The sequence below is a fragment of the Mchenga conophoros genome, linkage group LG12, assembly GCF_057382185.1.
Source record: "Mchenga conophoros isolate Kocher_MC1m ecotype Shallow Benthic linkage group LG12, M_conophoros_male_GT1.1, whole genome shotgun sequence".
NCBI classification, from domain to species: domain Eukaryota; kingdom Metazoa; phylum Chordata; class Actinopteri; order Cichliformes; family Cichlidae; genus Mchenga; species Mchenga conophoros.
In genome coordinates, this window is record NC_140537.1 from 22,832,545 (window position 1) to 22,849,611 (window position 17,067).

Consider the following 17,067-nt stretch of genomic DNA (forward strand, 5'->3'; position numbering starts at 1 on the left):
AAGTTTTGATCGACTTCCGCACATCACTAAAGCCATGCAAATATGTAAACAACATACTGCAACGCGACATGAACTGAAAGCATGCGATCCCTAATAGGCAAAACTTATCGTGCGCGGCAAAACTGTTGCAGGGTACCGACAGACGGACACTGTAAACAGTGCATTAGCACGCGGCAACTTTAGCATGCTCAGTGGTAGAGTGGTTTCCCTATGCATGCAGGGGCTTGGCTGACAGCTGTGAGACTGACAGGCAGGAGGCAGCACAAAGGAACAGATGCACTGTGATGGTGGCGGTAGTAGTGGGGGCTGCATCCTCCAGAAGCCGCCAGCCCCCGTGCACATTCTGCACACTGGCTAATTCGAGGAAGCCAACGAAACTGTACTGGCTCTGGTCAAGGGGGAAAATATCTGACAACATGCATACCTAACTCAAACAGTAAAGCAAGGAAGAGCAGGGGCAGAGTACGTTTCTGCGCGAACCATAGTCAAAATATTTCACAGCAGGTTCGCCACCAAAACCACTACTAGCCCTGCCAAAGGCTCCAATAACCCGAAACACAGGCTAAGATGTCAAACAGCATTAATAATAACAGCAAAAAAGTTAGCTCCCGTGCAGTTAATATTACCATCAATTTCAATGTTTATCTTAGCATAACTGCAAGCGGCAGCTCGCTACTTGCGAACAAAACCTCTCCAACCTTTGCACTGCCAAGAAGTTGACTGTCTGGATCGTTCGAGCTAAGCGTGAAGCTAGTGTTACCACTGAGTATAGCAGCTAAGATGAGTAACGCTAGCTGCCCAACATTCACTAACAACAATAGTCGTGTTTTAATAGCTAGCCAGTTGTGCTAACTAGCTGTAAATGTTGTCAGTTAGCTCCTAATGCTGCTGCTCGTTCAAATAAACGGAAGGCAATGCAAATAATACAAGGAAGCGTTACTAGGGGTTTATGAATTTTTAGCAAATTTCCATTTTGTTCGGGGAGGAAACGGCGCATTTGTAAATAGATGTAAAGAAAACGGCACAGACTCCTAATTCCGTGGCAACGGCCCAATCCTCGGGCTCGACAAATGACATCCAGTCGAGGCCGTGCGCCTCGGCACAGCAAAAACACACCTAAGCTAGCCTGGCTGGCTAGTTCGCTAGCTTCCGTTACCTCCCGGTCAACGATTAACGACGCCGTAGGTGGTCTCGCGGCAGAACATTTATCAACGTTATTGATAATAGTCGGAATTTTAAAAGTTGGATTAAAGATACAGATGTGTGATTATATTTACCTTCGGATGTTGCGTTCAAAGGGAGGGGAATGTTTTAGCTTGGTTTGTGTCCGTATCTCTAGCTCCCCCTTTCTTCTCTCTCGCAGCTCCTCCAGAAGGAACTCTAGTGGCTTGCCAACTAGCCGATGAGCTAGCCTGCTAGCTATCAACAATAATCCGGGTCGGGCTGATTCGTTCTTCTTCCGTCACTCAAGGGTGAATATTTCAGCGTACAATCATGGGGAAACATTCGTTCTTCGGAGTTTCAGTCGGTCTGCGCCGACATAATCAATGAATGCAGCCAATTTCGACAGTAAATGAGAAATATGACGATTGTTGCGATCATCAAGAGGCTCTCCTCTCGTAGAACAAAATGCCGACCGGAAGTTCTGCCGTCTGACTGACCAAAGATCTCAGGAGTGACTCCCTCCATCGGCGCCAAACAAAATGCCATGCGACATTTCGTGTTTTTGCCCCTAGGGAGCGCTGTAAGACAAGTTTCTTTTCAGTGGCCTGTTTACTTTACAGTCAATTATAAATTTTGGATTTGGTAAATATACTACAGACACCCATATGAACAAATTATTAATATATTTTTTGAAAAATAAACAGCCAATGAAATTACCACAAATATATCAGTATAACCCCCCGCTCCCCCATACATGTAGCTTATGTAGATGCATTTAAAAATATACACAGTGCACCGGTCTGTAATAATTTCAGTTGGTTGTATTAAAAGTGTTAAAGTCAAAGCAGGAATACTTTACTGGAATCAGAATACCAGATTAATAAGTGATGTAAAACTACTCGTGAAGCATACCTCTTTCAGAGTGTTAACATATTATTTCATTGTTACTACATTAACATTAACTTTACTTTAGCGGCTATGAAATTTAACGGGCCTTTTTTTTTGCGTCGCTTCCCTTTTCATACATGTGGGGTTTTGTTTTGTTTTTCTTTTTGTTTGTTTGTGTGTCTGTTGAGTTACATTAGGATGAGAAGCATGTTAACTGATTTACAAAAATCTGTTTAACCTGCTCAGCACAGTCTTGTCCAGGATAACTGAACATATATTTATGCACAGCTCTCATTAGCTCCCTCCACAGCATTTCAAATGGGCTGATGTATGGTCATTGACTGTGCCAACACCTTGATTGACTCTTTTGCTATACAGAGTTCATTATCACTTAACAACTGTAAGGTGCCAATGTCCAGTGGCTGCAAAACAAGCTCAAATAACCAGCTCTCCACCTCCATGCTTGACAGTTGGTATGAGTTGTGTGTGTTCATAGGCTGTGTTTGGTTTTCTCCAAACATGTGAACTGTGTACTATGGCCAAACATCTCCACTTTGATCTCATCTGTACAAAGGACATTCCAGAGGTTTTATGGTTTATTCAGATGCAACCTTAGATGTGCTGCCACTTTCTTTTTAGAGAGAAGAGGCTTTCTCCTGTCAAACCTACCAAATGAGTCATACGTGGTCAATCTTTTTCAAAATGTGCTGTCATGAACTTGAACATGCTAACTGAGACCTGCGGAGTCTGAAATGTACGTTTGTTGTTGTTGTTGTTTTTGTTTTGTTGCCGTTTCACTGAGCACTGTACAGTCCCACGTGATGTGAATTTGGTTGGATGTCCACTCTTTTGAACATTTACACCTGTCTTTTTCACTTGTGAATAATCTTTTTTACTGTAGAAGAAGGGACATTTTTGGAAAATGACCTTAAGACTCTTCCTAGAGTGATGGGCAGCTGCAATTTCTACTCGAAGATCATTGCTGATGGCTTTCTTCTTGGGCACTGTGTAAACACACCTGAATGCTTCAGACCAGCAAACTGCCAAAACCTGCTGTTATAGGGGTCCTCACACTTGCTGATGACAGATTATTCAAGTTCATTCGATTAGCAGCTCCTTGCTGCTACTTACCCTAATAATTCCTTTTTTATACTCCATTTCTGCCTTTTGACCAAATCTTTTTCTTACATAAATAATGACACTATCTGATATGCCATGTTTAGTAATTCATCTGAACTTTTATTTGCCTTATTTTAAGACCTGCCCAGGATTAAATGTTTTATTTTAATTTATGTAATGTATAAAGAACTGAATCAAGGTCTGCTTTCTTCCTCCTATAACCTTGAATGAATGCATTCCTGACAGTATGTTCACAACTGCTAAAAGTGGATTTCAAAGATTTATTCAATTTATATGCGATTTCCAAAAGCTAAGAATTCACTGATTATTTCACATTTCTGATAATCATGATCAAACAATAAACACACAACCAAAGATTTTTTTTTTTTTATTCAAAAAAGCAAAACAAAAACAAAATAATCATGCAAGATAAAACTACAACTCTCATTATTTCCTGTTCATGTGTGTGTATGCGTACCTGTGAATTAATGAGAAAATCATATCAAGAGAGACACCAGGAACTGTAAACAAACGATCTATTCATTTTCCTCAAGTGTGTAAAGAGGAACATTTGGTCCTTTAATCCGGCACCGTTTGCATTTGTAAAGAGGAACTAGAGGAAATGTTAGTTTGGTAAGAGCGTCTTTACATTTACAATCCTCAAGTAACCTTTTGCCATTTTAAGCTACAATTAATATACACATTTATCTACATTTCCCTATACAATTACATTATATTCAGATGGATCTTCTATACAAAGAATCTGCTATGCATTCTATATGTCCTTTATATTGAATTAGTTCAAATGTAAAGCTAAGCATTAAACTAAAAGGCTCTGATGTAAAATCTGTTAGATCTCTATCTAAATCAAAGAAGTGTACACATAAAATTGTACTTTCTATGCCAAACTGAATTCAGAAAAATCCACCATAATGTTTCTAGAAAAATATGAAAATTTAACATCCAACCTATCATTTAACTCTTTTTTTCCAGGCAATTATTTTTCAGTCTGAAGGCGCCACCTTACAGTCACCACATTATTACTGTCTTTATATTGAAACAGCACCATGTTTTGTTGGTTGCTGTTAAGCTATAGAGAAATTTGGATTACAGACTCCTTTTTTGGTTTAAAAAAAATCTTAAAGGACTTAAAGTTCGAATCTGCAGCTGAGCAGATTTAAAGAGAGAAAACATGAGTTAGTAGTTTTGGTATGTCACTATTTATGATTATAGTGATTGAGGTGATAGTTATAGAGAGAAAGAGAGAGAGCTTTGTTTGCCTGACAGCACATACTGCTTTGGATAGTTAAGGGATAAAAGACTTTTTGTAAATATATCATTCATTCAGCTGATATCTGTACAATGATCATAAAAAATAAAGTCACAAATGACTGTACAGAAGTTGTAGTAGCACTTTTTCCTCCATATAGGCTGAAAAATGTTGGCCATTTAGTCCATGTGCATGAAGTCTCCTGATAGATTTTTACTACCACTTAACAACATTTCTCATAAACATAACCAATGAAAAACAATTAAAGCCAGAAAATGTGTGCAAGTGGGCTGCTTTCCCGATACAGCAATACTGGCCTCTAGTGGGTAAGGTTAGTCATCACAGTTCTGGGAGAAGTTGGATAACATGCACGCCATGGACCACTGGGCTCTGTTTTCATTCTTAATAGTAAACAGCTGCCACCCTCTGGCATAACATATAGTACTGTTAGGAATAGCACAAAGCTACTAATCACTTCAAGTGTGTGGGATGTGAGAGAAGCCTCACACATTAGTGAAACTCACTTGGCTGAAATAGATTCTAGCTGTAAATCACTTTAATCATACGATCTCATCAGATGAAAACTTTAGAAGTCAAAAGGACTTTGAGAGTTGAAAATGTGGTTCAAAGCAGTGCAGCAAATTTAACCCTGTCTTTACATCTTGGTCTCATTGCTGACAGGATGCTCATTTTCGTACTCATTCTCCTGGTTGATGAGCTGGTATGGCTTCTTCTCTGACTCCTCCACCACTGAGTTGCCCACCTCGGGGTCAGTATTCTGCAACTCATGGCGAGACAGATGTTCCACTATGCCTGCACCAATGGAGTCCCCAAGGACATTAGTAATGGTGCGCAACCGGTCCCTAATGAAAGACAGGTGACAACAGGAGGTTAGACATGAAACAAAAGAGAACAAACCAAAGCAAGACAGGACAAAAGATGCTAAACTTAACAAAAAAAAGCACACCGACATGTGTTCATAAAAATAAATTTAATTAGAAAATTGTAAGCGTGATTTTAGAACTGTTTCAGGCTATCCTCAGACTGAATGTACACAGCCAGTAGATGGGAGGAAGAAGGGGCTAGCGCAGGAGATAGTTGTGGATTGAATCAAATCCAGATGGATTACGTATCGTGGAATGTGAAAGGAGTGTCTCTGGAAGCTGTCCTCTTATCTTCTAATCAAGAGTGCAAGGCACAACAGATATTTCTACTAGGTCCAAATTGATTGAATTCATACCACACAGCAGCACTACATTTTATTTTCTCAAAATTAAATCCTCCCCGTTCCTCCCTCATACCAAACTATTTCCAGTTTGTACAGTGAGTGATGCAGTTTCACAGCTAAATTGTGAAAAAGCCTGGCTTAGTCTCCCTTTTTTACTGACTGCACAGAAGAACATTAGCTTTTTTTGTGTGTGTGTGTGTTTTTTTTGTAGCAATATAAAGCCAATACTTACAGGAACCAATCAACGGCAATGATCAGTGTGATGTCATCTGTGGGAAGGCCTACAGATGTTAGCACTATCACCATGGTGACCAGTCCTGCCTGAGGGATTCCAGCTGCTCCAATACTGGCTGCAGTAGCTGTGATACTAAAACAAATAAAGGCAGATGGAGCGAATTACCTGGAAATTCAATTTCTGTCCCCATATTAAGTCATTCTATGGTAATAACACTGAAGAGGGTGACTTAAATGTATTCCCTTGGCTACAATACTACTTATTTATTCCTCTCCAACTAATTGGTGGCAAAGAAACACCATGCGTAAATGCACACAAAATCTAAGGGAAATTGTGACAAAACAAATCTGATAAAAGAGTGCAGTGTACAGCACATACCTGATGGTGAGAATCTGTCCAAAGTTAAGTTGATAGTCATTGACCTGAGCGATAAAAATAGCTGCCAGGGCTTCATACAGAGCAGTGCCGTCCATGTTTATGGTGGCACCAACGGGGAGCACAAAGCGGGTCACGCGTTTGTCCACCTTGTTGTTTTCCTCCAGGCATTTGAAGGTGATAGGCAATGTGGCAGAGCTGCAAGACGACAGAAAGAGCAAGAGACGGTGGTGTAATAATTAATTTATTAATATTATTAATCTGACACAATTTATTTTGCTGATTGACATGTTAATAAAAGTTATTGCAGTTTGTTTTCAACTCATTTGGGAACAGCACAGACATTAGTGTCACACGTGTAAAATCTCTTTCCAGATCACTAAAACAACACAAAAGTGAATAATATTAAAAGGCTTTTGGATGATGCTTCTTTACCTGGATGATGTTCCTAGAGCAGTGATGAGCGCCTGCAACAGGCCACTAATGAAGACAAAGGGGTTCTTCCTGGTGATGACGAAGTAGAGAGTGGGCAGGACAAAAATGGCGTGGATGAGCAGCCCGCAAATGACTGTCACTGTATACATTCCCAGCTGGCCACCCATAGCCGAAATGTCATCCATCTCCACAATCTTACCAGCAATCAGGAACAAGATACCAATGGGGGCATACCTGAAGAAAGATGGCTGTTATGAATTTGTAAGCTAAACACGTCATTCATCCATCCAATAACCATCCTTTGTGGTACTTACCACATTATTATGGCAACCAGCCTCATGATGGCCTCGTTCAGGCAGTCAAAGAAGTCCCTTAGTGGTTGTCCCTGTTCTCTCATGTTCCCGATGATGAGACCAAAGCATATGGAGAACACCACCAGCCCGAGTGCATTGATTCCATTTACCGATCCTGGCACAGGGATCATCTCCTCTATTTGTTGGCTGCTATTGGGTGCGACTAACGTGTCGTTTATAGTCATCGTCACATGGACTACTCGCTTGGCGTATTGTGTCTTGAACTGGAATTTAGCAAAGAAAGAAGACAGCTCTCAAACAGTAGTTTCTAAATATCTGGGCAAAGTAATTAAAAATAATTAAAAAGAAAAAAGTGGCTTAGCTTAAAGATAGCGTTAAAGATTACTATGAAACTGATGTGTAATATACAACTTAAAAATGAGTATTTGGATAAGAATTCTGTGTCTGTGTGACGTCAGCAAGTTTTCACTGGAATAAGATGCCAGATGATCCTGGCATCTTAATAAATCTGGATAAATTTGTTCTAGATAAAATGTAGAGAAACAACAGCAAATGCAAGCCATCCAGTTCTGATGTACCCTAACACCAATAGTCTTTAACATTCTTTCTTAGGTTTACTTTTCCTTTAAGATGAGTGGGGTCAGTCAAGACAGATGAAGGGTCAGGCCAGCTCAAATCAACATGGGACTTGTTCTCGACATATACAATTATTGCTGTGAAAGTTTCGTTTTATATATCAAATACTTTTCAAGATTCAGAAATGTCACTAATGGTCTTTTACAGTGTTTTTTTATTAGCACATGCACAAATATTAGACTTAACAGGCTTGAATTTTTTCAAGCTTCTGGTTATCAGACATTTTCTGATGCATCTACCCAAATTATAGAGCTGGATTCATTTTGATGATAAGAAAGACAAGTGAAAATTTCAGGCTTTTATCTTTAACTCAAACATTTCCTCAGATTCAATGTGCAAAGAAAATGGCCTGAAGTGGCTTGACTGACCATTTTCAAAAAATATCTTTTCTAAAGTGTTTGATTTATGACAATAAAATGTCACAGAACTCATTATATTCGAACTTTGGACAATAACATTTTTATGCAAATAAAAGAGGGTAGAATAGAAATGTTCTAACAATTTGCTTATTTGAGATGGAATGACCTATAAGGGAACACATCTGTCTGATCCTTCAGACCGCCCAGATAGAAGATGCCAGAGCAAATATAAGATCAGATGGCGGAGATGCCGGAGATGCCAGACCAGAGGTCCCAAGGTCAGACCAGCAGACTGACCTCAGGTCCTCTGTGTAGGTTCTGCAAGACAAGATCTTTGCAGACCTCACTAAAATAGCGAGTGGAATCAACTCTAGAAAAAAAAAAGCAACCTTCACAAATGTTCACAAAATATAACAACCCACAAACACATCTCAGCGTACCTAAATTGTGTTCAAATGAGGAAGCAAAAGTCACAATAGGATAACATGTGTTGTGTGGAGATGTGTTTGAATGGCTTGCTGGATGTGCCATCACTGTCCCAAAATACTTTTTGTCTATTTTAATAACGTTTTGCAATGCACACCTTACCAAAGACTGAGATAAATAAAGCATGTCTAATGTGTTTTTATAAGGATGCTACCAAAGGAGTTAATCGTGGAATTTAACTCCACTGTTTATTTTGGCAGCATAGGTCAGAAATGACAATGGCAATATGAAAAGGATTACTAACTGTGAGTTTGTAAACAATGCTAACTGTGCACTCAGGTACAGATGTGAGACATCTTTGTGAGATAATCAATTTTCTGTAAGTGTAGAAGAAAACGGGAAATGTGTGGAGGAAAAATTACCTGTTTGGTGCAAGCCTCCACGAGGTTAGGTGGAAACATGTTCCTGCAAAACACAACAAAATCAGTACATTTAAAAATTAGAATGAATAAATTACAAACTACAAATGCATATTGATAAAAAAAAAAAACAAAAAAAACAATCAAACAATCAAAAAGGAATTGTATAGAATATTAAGACCACTGTGTGATTTTGCAGTGCATTTTGCAGCATTAAAAGATAAAACAACTTAAAAATCCTTCTCCCAGGTTGAACACCTCCATCTCAGTGACCTATATCAAAAGGGCAATTAGTAAGGGACTATGAATCCTCATTTTTGCTGATTCGGTCATTGTACTGGAGTGATCTTGTGAGAACGCTTGTTTGGTCAGAATGCATAAAGGTATACCTGATAAGATCCAGAAAGGCATCAGCAGCGCTGACCTGCTCTATCTGCTGCTGCTTGGAGAACTCATCCTTTGATCCTTTTCCAGGGTGAATAATGAGCACCATGACAATACCGATGAAAACAGCGATGATGGTTGTAGTGGTGTAATAGACAACTGCTCTTATTCCCATTTTACCAGAAGCACGGCTGTCCAGAGCAGCAATACCTGCAAAATGACAAATCATAAACATATGAGCAGAGTTTTAAAAATAAATAAACACATTCACTGACAGCTGTACTTTTGGAAGAAGCATGGAGTGACTCATGCTGTAATAACTCCTATATACTAATGAAGAAACGGTGCCATAAAGGTTGTGTTGGGCATGATGTAAATTAGTCACCGCAGAGTTCGTGACTGTAATATTTCATTATTTCTTTATGTATATAGTAGAATAAAAAGAATGTGGTTATTTTTTAAATAGGGTGCAATAATACTACAGTGAAGTTTGTAAAGATAGAGCATGTTCCTGTTTTTATGATGGTTTCTATTAAAAGAATAATGCAGTAATCCTGCCCAGGGATTTTTATTGATGCATCACTAAAGTCTATCCCTGTGAGCATACGGTTAGCTTGGGAAATGAGGCTGTAATTATAGATCAAATGTCTCCACCTGGATTATCTGAATTACTATCTGTGACAACAAAAAGTGGCAAGAAACACAATCTGACTGACCTTTCCTGATGGAAAAACAACACCTAAAGCACACAGAGGGGAAAATTGTAATACGCAAAACTGCACATACTTTCCAAGTTGCAAATTACAATTTGGGGGATAAACTCTGCAAAAATGAATTGGCAGTTGAATTAAAAACTAGAGCTGGCGTCGTTCCGTGAACTCTCTTTATTGCTAAAAAGTTCTACATGTCCTCGCGAACATTAGTTTGCTGTGTACACACTGTGTAGAGATGTTGGTTGCAGATAAGCAGTCTAACGTCAGCTCAAGGTTTGTGTGCTGTGTATGTGTGTGTGTGTGTAGCTAGTTACTGCCATAAAAATCAGCAAGTTACTGTGTTATTTTCTTCTTCTTCTTTTCTGTTTTATGGTATGTACTACCCAGCATAAAGGTGTAATACCTCCACCAGCTATGTTGGCATGACAACCAGACAGGTACCTCTGCTATTTAAATGTAATATTAGCACTTACATTTATAGGCTATAAATTTTATAGAGCTTGATACGCCGACACTAAAATTACAATAAAAGCAAATAAACAAAATTATTTTTAGCTTCAGAAAGAAACTTTAAAAGAAATATCTGGTTCTCAGAAAGAAATTGATGCTGCAGAATAAATGAGGTTTAACGTCCGCCGGAAAGACTTTGTGAGGGAGTCGCAGCGCCTGGAGGCTAAACTGTCCTCCACAGTTCTAATAGCATTAAACAGACTTTGTAGGGATAATGGCAGCAAGAAGAAATACAGCCATTCAGAGAGCTGGATTTAGAAACTGACAAGGCGCTTCAATGGGCGCGATAGTGGTGTTGTATTTTTAAAGTGTCAGGTCCTATTATGGCCATTATCTTTATTCAGAGCTGAGGAAGGCAAAGAAAGCTTTGTGTGATGGGAGATGTATGTGTTTATTTCGCATGTCTCACTTTGATACTGTCTATACCACAGTGTGTGTGTGAGAACCAGTTTGAGTTTTAATTGGAGGTGAAGGCATTTTGGTCTGTCCTCATTTAATGACACAGCCTTGAAAGTTATATTGAGGGCTAAGACTTGGTCATAGGGGTCAGGTTAATACTGGGTATAGATCAAGGCTGGGTTAAAGGTTGTCATTTGGTATTTAGTTGTGATGTTTAAGGTTACGGTGAGATGCCAGCAAATGGATTATGTCAGTTGGCATTCAGACAAAGAGCACAATTGTGAGTGTGTGTCTCTGTTTGTCCGTGGGTGGGTGGGTGTAGCTATTGCCCCTGCTTTGGCCCTCTCTGTACCTCTTGTCTTAACATGGCCAGACTTGAGCTTTTATCCAATTCTTTTTGATCCTCTTCCTTCCCTCCTCACCGTTCCCCTTCCTCGTTCTCTTCTCCCAAATTCTTCGCCTCCTTTCTCTGCCACCCCTCCATCATGACCCCTTATTTCAGAGTGTCCCCCAGTACACCTCCCCTGCTTTCCCTTCTTTCCAAACCCACATCTCACCTCACCCCTCTCCCTTTTTTTCCTTTTTTTCAGGGGAGACTGATCTTATTGCTTCAATCCTCTTTCATTGCCACCCTTTCCCTCCCAATCAACCCCCTTCTCTTGCTTTCCCCCAATTCCCTTTCTGACAGCCCTGGGAAAACTTGTTGACTTAGTTAGTCCCAGACGCACACAATGATCTCCAGCCTGTTGTCCAGGCAACAGCGGATACAGCCGTACCAATTCCATCTTTTCAAAAGAACGAAAGATTGAGGGAGAGGAAGGACAATGACCTTCTTTTTTCATATGGGCAATGTTCATCAAATACAAAAGTAGGCCTGCCTTGGGGAGGAAGTTGAAATGCAGGACATTGCAAATCCAAGAGGTCGGCCCTTAATGCAAAGACAAACTCCACGGTTCTAGCAATTCTTTACCTGTCAGTTTATGGTCAGTCAATACCTCTGCACCTTAGTGGGTATAACTACAAATACCAACAACTTACTTTTAGTGCAGTAACTGCAAATAGACATAATGACTGTAGGTTTGTAGAAAGGGGCACTTCATATTTAGATTGGTGTTTTTAAACTTGCAGCTTAGCTGATGAGATCGTGTACCTTTCAATGCCTCTTATTCCATGTAGCTAAAATTCTTATGTGCATGCAGGACAGCACAGAGGAGGAAAATGATGCTGCAGAACATTCTTATGAGACCTGCAATGGTACTCTTGGACTTTATTTCCTTGTAAAATCACACTTCGAAAGATTTGATTTATGTTCCTCTTCCAGAAACCTCCTCTGACTTCCCTCTCATGATCCCTTCACATCATTTTTTTTTACTGCCCGTGTCTCTTGTTCCTATCCAGCCCATTCTTGGCTGTATAAAGGTTCTGTGGTGGAGTTGGCTCTCACAATGAAATGCCTGAGGACAATATGGATTGAGAGGTTAGTTTATGTGAGTGGGCGAGTGAAGGAGTACGTGTAAAAGAGAGCTATAGAGAGAGAGAAAAACTGAATGAAATATAATTTTGAAAAAAAGAAACATTCTCTGTATTCTCTCTTTCTTATTCTATGATTAAAAAACATTTTCTCTGATAAGCCTTCTCCTTCCTGCCTGTCCTTTCTCCTCTGTGTTTTGTTTAAAAGACCTTTGAGGTCTTTAAACTGATTTGGAGTTCTACTTCACTTTTAGAAGAGATCAATTCAGAGCCAAATCCTTTTCTACCCAGTCTTAGGAGCGTGACAGTCATATTGCACAGGGCTACAGGTTTGCAAAAGACAACTCATGACTGTGAGGCTCCCGTGCTCTATAATATGTTATTCTCAAAGTCATGATAGTATGCAAAGCAATCAGTCCTATAGAACATAATGAAAATACTTGATGAAATATATGTTACATTTAGCTCAACTAGAGTAGGACACCTTTTAACTGTGTTCTAAAAGAACTTGTAATGCAATAACTTTACCCCATTAAAATAATAAAGATACCTGAATGATCAAGAGACAAAAACAGATGAGAAAAAAACCTCTGGTTTTATGAACATGCATGAAAGTCTATTTTTAAACAAAGTATTTGTATTTAAAACGTATGAATGAAGTGATAGTTGTTTTTTAACTTACAATAATCAGATTTCTGCATATTATTGTTATACTGTTTGTTTTCCATGTGCTACTATTTATCTCTTCATGCCGATGATGTTTGCTGTTACAGCATCGGCTACGTGCAGCAGTGTAGTGTTTGACTGTCTCTGGTTCTGAATAGCGTCTAATAACTTGCATTAGTTTGTGACTAAGGCAGAATCCTTTTTCTTTTTTTTGATTACCACATGCTGTTGGTCATGTGACATGATGTCAGAGGATGCTGTTGTTACGCCCTGCTGAAGCACAAAGAAGGTTATTATCGGACAATTGTCTATGTCATCCCTTCAGGAGACTGGCCCCTCCGATCCCCTCCAATCAGTGCTCAATGACTGGGCGTTAGGCCCTCCTATCTATTTCGTCAATGCTGTTGACTCGTATTTTGGAAATTTACACGTTCCATAACTTTATTCATTCTTACACTTGCTACAATCGAGTACTCGCGTGTGTCTGACTTGCATTAAACACTTGAAAACTTTATGTCATTTGTTTTTGTTTTGTTATTGTTCTGCAATATTTGGACAAAATTTACACGAGCTGCATAAACTAATTCTGAATGGCTTCAAATAAAATAAAATGTACTGTGACTGCTGTGGACATGCTGTTGCAAGATTAGAGCATTACTACAATGATCAAGCATGTGATTGAGTCTCTCTCTCTCTCTTATGAGGTCATTCTAAACACATCTACCGTGAGGCCTAAAAGAAACAGGCACCACTAGGTGAACACACTCTGCCACTCATGAGGGTTATTTTGGTCAGCAAGCCACAAAACAGCAAACAACACTATCAGCTTCTTAAAATAAACACGGACGAGTTTTAAGACATCCACATACATAAAATCCCACAAAAACAGAGTCATGTGCTCTTTTTTCGTATGTGAAAACTGATGTGTTGCAGCACTTCCACAACAGGATAGCAGGAACTCAGAGTACACATTAGAAGGCCATTTCTACACTAGATGCTGTATTACAAAATCTGAAGAAAGCTGTGGAGACATACTGAGTAGGCACTCTGAATTACTGCTGTGGATGTGTGGCTAAGACAAAGGGTAGTATTATGTATTTATGATATTGGGAGTAAAGTGCTGGGTATATTGTTGTTCGATACAAGTGTACGTTTCTGAGAGGTAAGCCAGAAATAGACAATGACTACAAGTTACTTACCTTAATAATAGATTAAAAATGTGGCCTTGGGTGTGTCAGATGTATTTAACTTTATGACGCAGTTACTCATAGAGTAACTAAATCATTTCTATTTGAGACATTTTTTCTAAGTCATCATTCACGATTTAAAGTAACCCTTAAAACTTGACTATTTTTATTGTTGTTGTTGATGGGGGTTAGTTCCCTGACCTCCTAATCTGATGTACTTGTGACTAAAACAAGAATAAAACAAGGTTCTGACAGCGAGTAGTCTATGTATTTTTCATGGAGATGCATCTGTATCTTTTAGTGTCCTCATTGCTCTAAAAATGTTTTGATGCCCATACCTGTAATGAGACTGGAAACCAGCAGGGGCAGCACCAGCATCTGAAGCATTCGCATCAGCAGTTCTCCAGGAAAAGAGAAGAATTTAATTTCACGGTAAGACATGTTATATGGCCGAAGGGCAAATCCCAGGATTATACCTGCAGTGTGAAGCAGAAGCAAAGCAGAAACTTAATGTGACCATTTTAAGTTGACATGACAACATGAGCTTAGTAGAGTCCTAGATTTAACTCCAACACAGGAATGAATACATCCTTAATATGAGTTAAAATTATTAGTAGGCTATAATGCTTGTGACTACTTTCAAAAAAAGATAATCTAAGTAGGTGGTGCTATAGTGTTGAAAGTGAAAAGCACTTGATGTGCCGTTTAGACTCTTCAAAACACCAGTAGTTGCGCAATGGTTGCGACTCCTGCTTTAATTGATTTTTAAAATGAGATTTTCTTGTTAAAATGTCTGTTTTCATCTTCGGTTTCAGTGAAGTCTGTGTCTTCAATGAGCTGTTTGTTCACTCCATCAGTAATCCGCAGACAAGCCCAGGTGGCTGACCCTGCAGCCTGAAGTGAGGAGTATCCGGAGTTTAACAATCAATCAAATGTGTTTGTTGTGGCATGGTGTAATTCTAGCAGGGCTGCAGATGTCCAGGCAGCAGGCAGGCCCGGCTTACATCCTACTGAGTAAGAGTCAGAGGTTAGAGCACTGAGCTGACCTTTGGCTTGATGCCAAAGGCCAGTTAAGAAGTTAATTTACGTTCCCTGTATTCTCTCATTTGGAGAGTTTGTGTTTATTCGTCCTCCTTTTTTAGTACAGCGTGGAGCTGTTGGTTGCAAATTCATGGATTATTTGCATGACGCTTAGAATGTGCTGCACTCTACAAGTTTGAAGAGAGGAGGGCTATGTGGTGTACTCCAGTAATCTTCAGTTTTTAATGAACTGATTTATTCTTCATGTAAAACATGCCTGAAGTAAAAAATAAATCCTCCCCCACTTACCAATAATAACTGCAGCAACAGTGAGAATCACAAAGGCATTTCTGGTAAAAAATCCCTTCACATCGTCTTTTGTCATGTTCTCCACCTTCTGTCTGGCTTTTACTGATCGGGACTGGATTCCGGCTCGGATTTGTTTGAGACCACTCCGGGTCTTCTGCTGGTTCTCACCGTTGCTTTGAGTCATAGCTGCGAGTGAAATCTTTAGATCTGTTATGAATGTGCGAAAACCTGAACTCCACTCAGCTGTGACAGGAACACCTTAAAGGTGCTGATGATTCACTTGATCCGTTGATCTTCTCTGTCACGCCTTCTCCTTTGGAATTGCCTGGTTGAGAGGGAAGATAATATTTTAAAAGTTACCCAGCTATTAAGATTAGACAGTCATGCGGTTAGTTGAATCAGATAACAGAGGTTAGTGACTCTATCATAGTTTGAAACTACTACAGCAGATGAACAAATACATTTAAGTGAGACTGAAAAATTACAATATCCCATTGCAACTTCTGACAGATGACAGCAATAATTTAGCAGCACCATCCCACAAGAAAATATTTTAACCCTTCCTTGGAGACATGCTTTCTTATGACAAGCCCATGTGCTGCTATGCAAAGGGCTGCAAACTTCCTCTTATGCACACTAGCCTCAACACGTGTACAGTTTCCCACACATCCACACACACAAACACAGCTTCTGGTTAGATGGGTAAATGTATCTGCAAACACATAAACTGGTATAAAATACTAAAAGTAGAAGTTGTTTCTGTACCTTTAGACTCAAGTGAATGCTTCCTTTGGAGTAAAGTCTCAGTTTCTCTGAGGAAAGTTGTGTCTTAAAGCTTGATCAGTGGGAGACGGACAGAGGAGCTCTTTGGCTTTCAGCTGGCTGGCGTGAACAACCAACAATGAAAAGAAACAGGGAGAAAAAGGAGAGGGGAGGAAAAAGGAAAGGAGGGAGGAGTGGTGGGATTGAGGGAATGAAAGAGCCAGTGAGAGAATGGAGGTGGTGCTGGAGTAGAAGAAAAACTAGCTAGTCACTCATATAGTGTGGGCTTGTGGGGAGGTGAGGCGGGGACTAAAAAAAAAAAAAGTGAAGTTAGGTAAAGGAGGGGGTCGCTTTTCAGACGAGGGAAGCTTGAGGAATAATGAGCTTTCCAAGTAGGAAAAAGAGAAAGAACCTTCTTGTTTTCTTCTGTCTCTGTCAGCCTCTCTTTCACATGGTTTTTCACGCTTGATAAGTTCAGCCTGATTGGAGATTCCTGCAGCGAATGAGTCAAGAGAGAAATAAAAGTGCCCCATCCATCAAAAAAAATCTGGAAGTGGATTACCTATTCATACATTTTCTTATTGGCACATTTCCAATAGACACATTATTCAGTCTCTCTTTCTCTCATTTCCCCCCTGTCTTTTCTAAATTGCACATTTTTCCATTGAGTACAAAGTCCGGTTGGCTGCCCTTTATTTCTAAAAACCTGTGGAGTTTTAAGTTTGTTAAACTAAAAAGAGAAGGTAAATATTTACCAAGTGGCTATAGTACAAGTGGTG

At 39.5% G+C, this 17,067-nt stretch overlaps 2 protein-coding genes across 5 annotated transcripts in view; both read right to left on the bottom strand.

Moving 5' to 3' along the window:
- nipbla (NIPBL cohesin loading factor a) overlaps window positions 1-1,666 on the bottom strand; it is a 28,236-nt gene extending 26,570 nt beyond the window's left edge. For all 4 annotated transcript variants that reach the window (XM_085294585.1, XM_085294587.1, XM_085294586.1 and 1 more), the window contains exon 1: window positions 1,278-1,666. The gene's annotated coding sequence lies outside the window, so the exon portion shown is untranslated. The remainder of the gene's footprint in view (window positions 1-1,277) is intronic.
- Window positions 1,667-3,546: 1,880 nt separating this feature from the next.
- On the bottom strand, window positions 3,547-16,744 carry slc1a3a (solute carrier family 1 member 3a). Its single transcript, XM_085294589.1, has 10 exons — window positions 16,292-16,744; window positions 15,527-15,851; window positions 14,536-14,673; window positions 9,258-9,462; window positions 8,872-8,914; window positions 7,029-7,291; window positions 6,715-6,948; window positions 6,283-6,477; window positions 5,902-6,036; window positions 3,547-5,304 (listed from the first exon to the last, which is right to left on the bottom strand). Exons 2-10 carry the CDS (start codon window positions 15,708-15,710, stop codon window positions 5,097-5,099), a joined length of 1,605 nt encoding a protein of 534 aa, XP_085150715.1. The 5' UTR covers window positions 15,711-15,851; window positions 16,292-16,744; the 3' UTR covers window positions 3,547-5,096.
- Between the last annotated feature and the right edge of the window lie 323 nt (window positions 16,745-17,067).

What these genes read in the sequence shown, in the direction of transcription:
- slc1a3a (XM_085294589.1), bottom strand. Translation starts at nt 15,710, where the DNA reads ATGACTCAAAGCAACGGTGAGAACCAGCAGAAGACCCGGAGTGGTCTC. An exon ending in GGACAGATTCTCACCATCAG is followed by an intron (nt 6,037 to 6,282) that starts GTATGTGCTGTA and finishes TATTTGTTTTAG; the next exon opens with TATCACAGCTACTGCAGCCA. An exon ending in ATTGCCGTTGATTGGTTCCT is followed by an intron (nt 5,305 to 5,901) that starts GTAAGTATTGGC and finishes GTCTTTCATTAG; the next exon opens with GGACCGGTTGCGCACCATTA.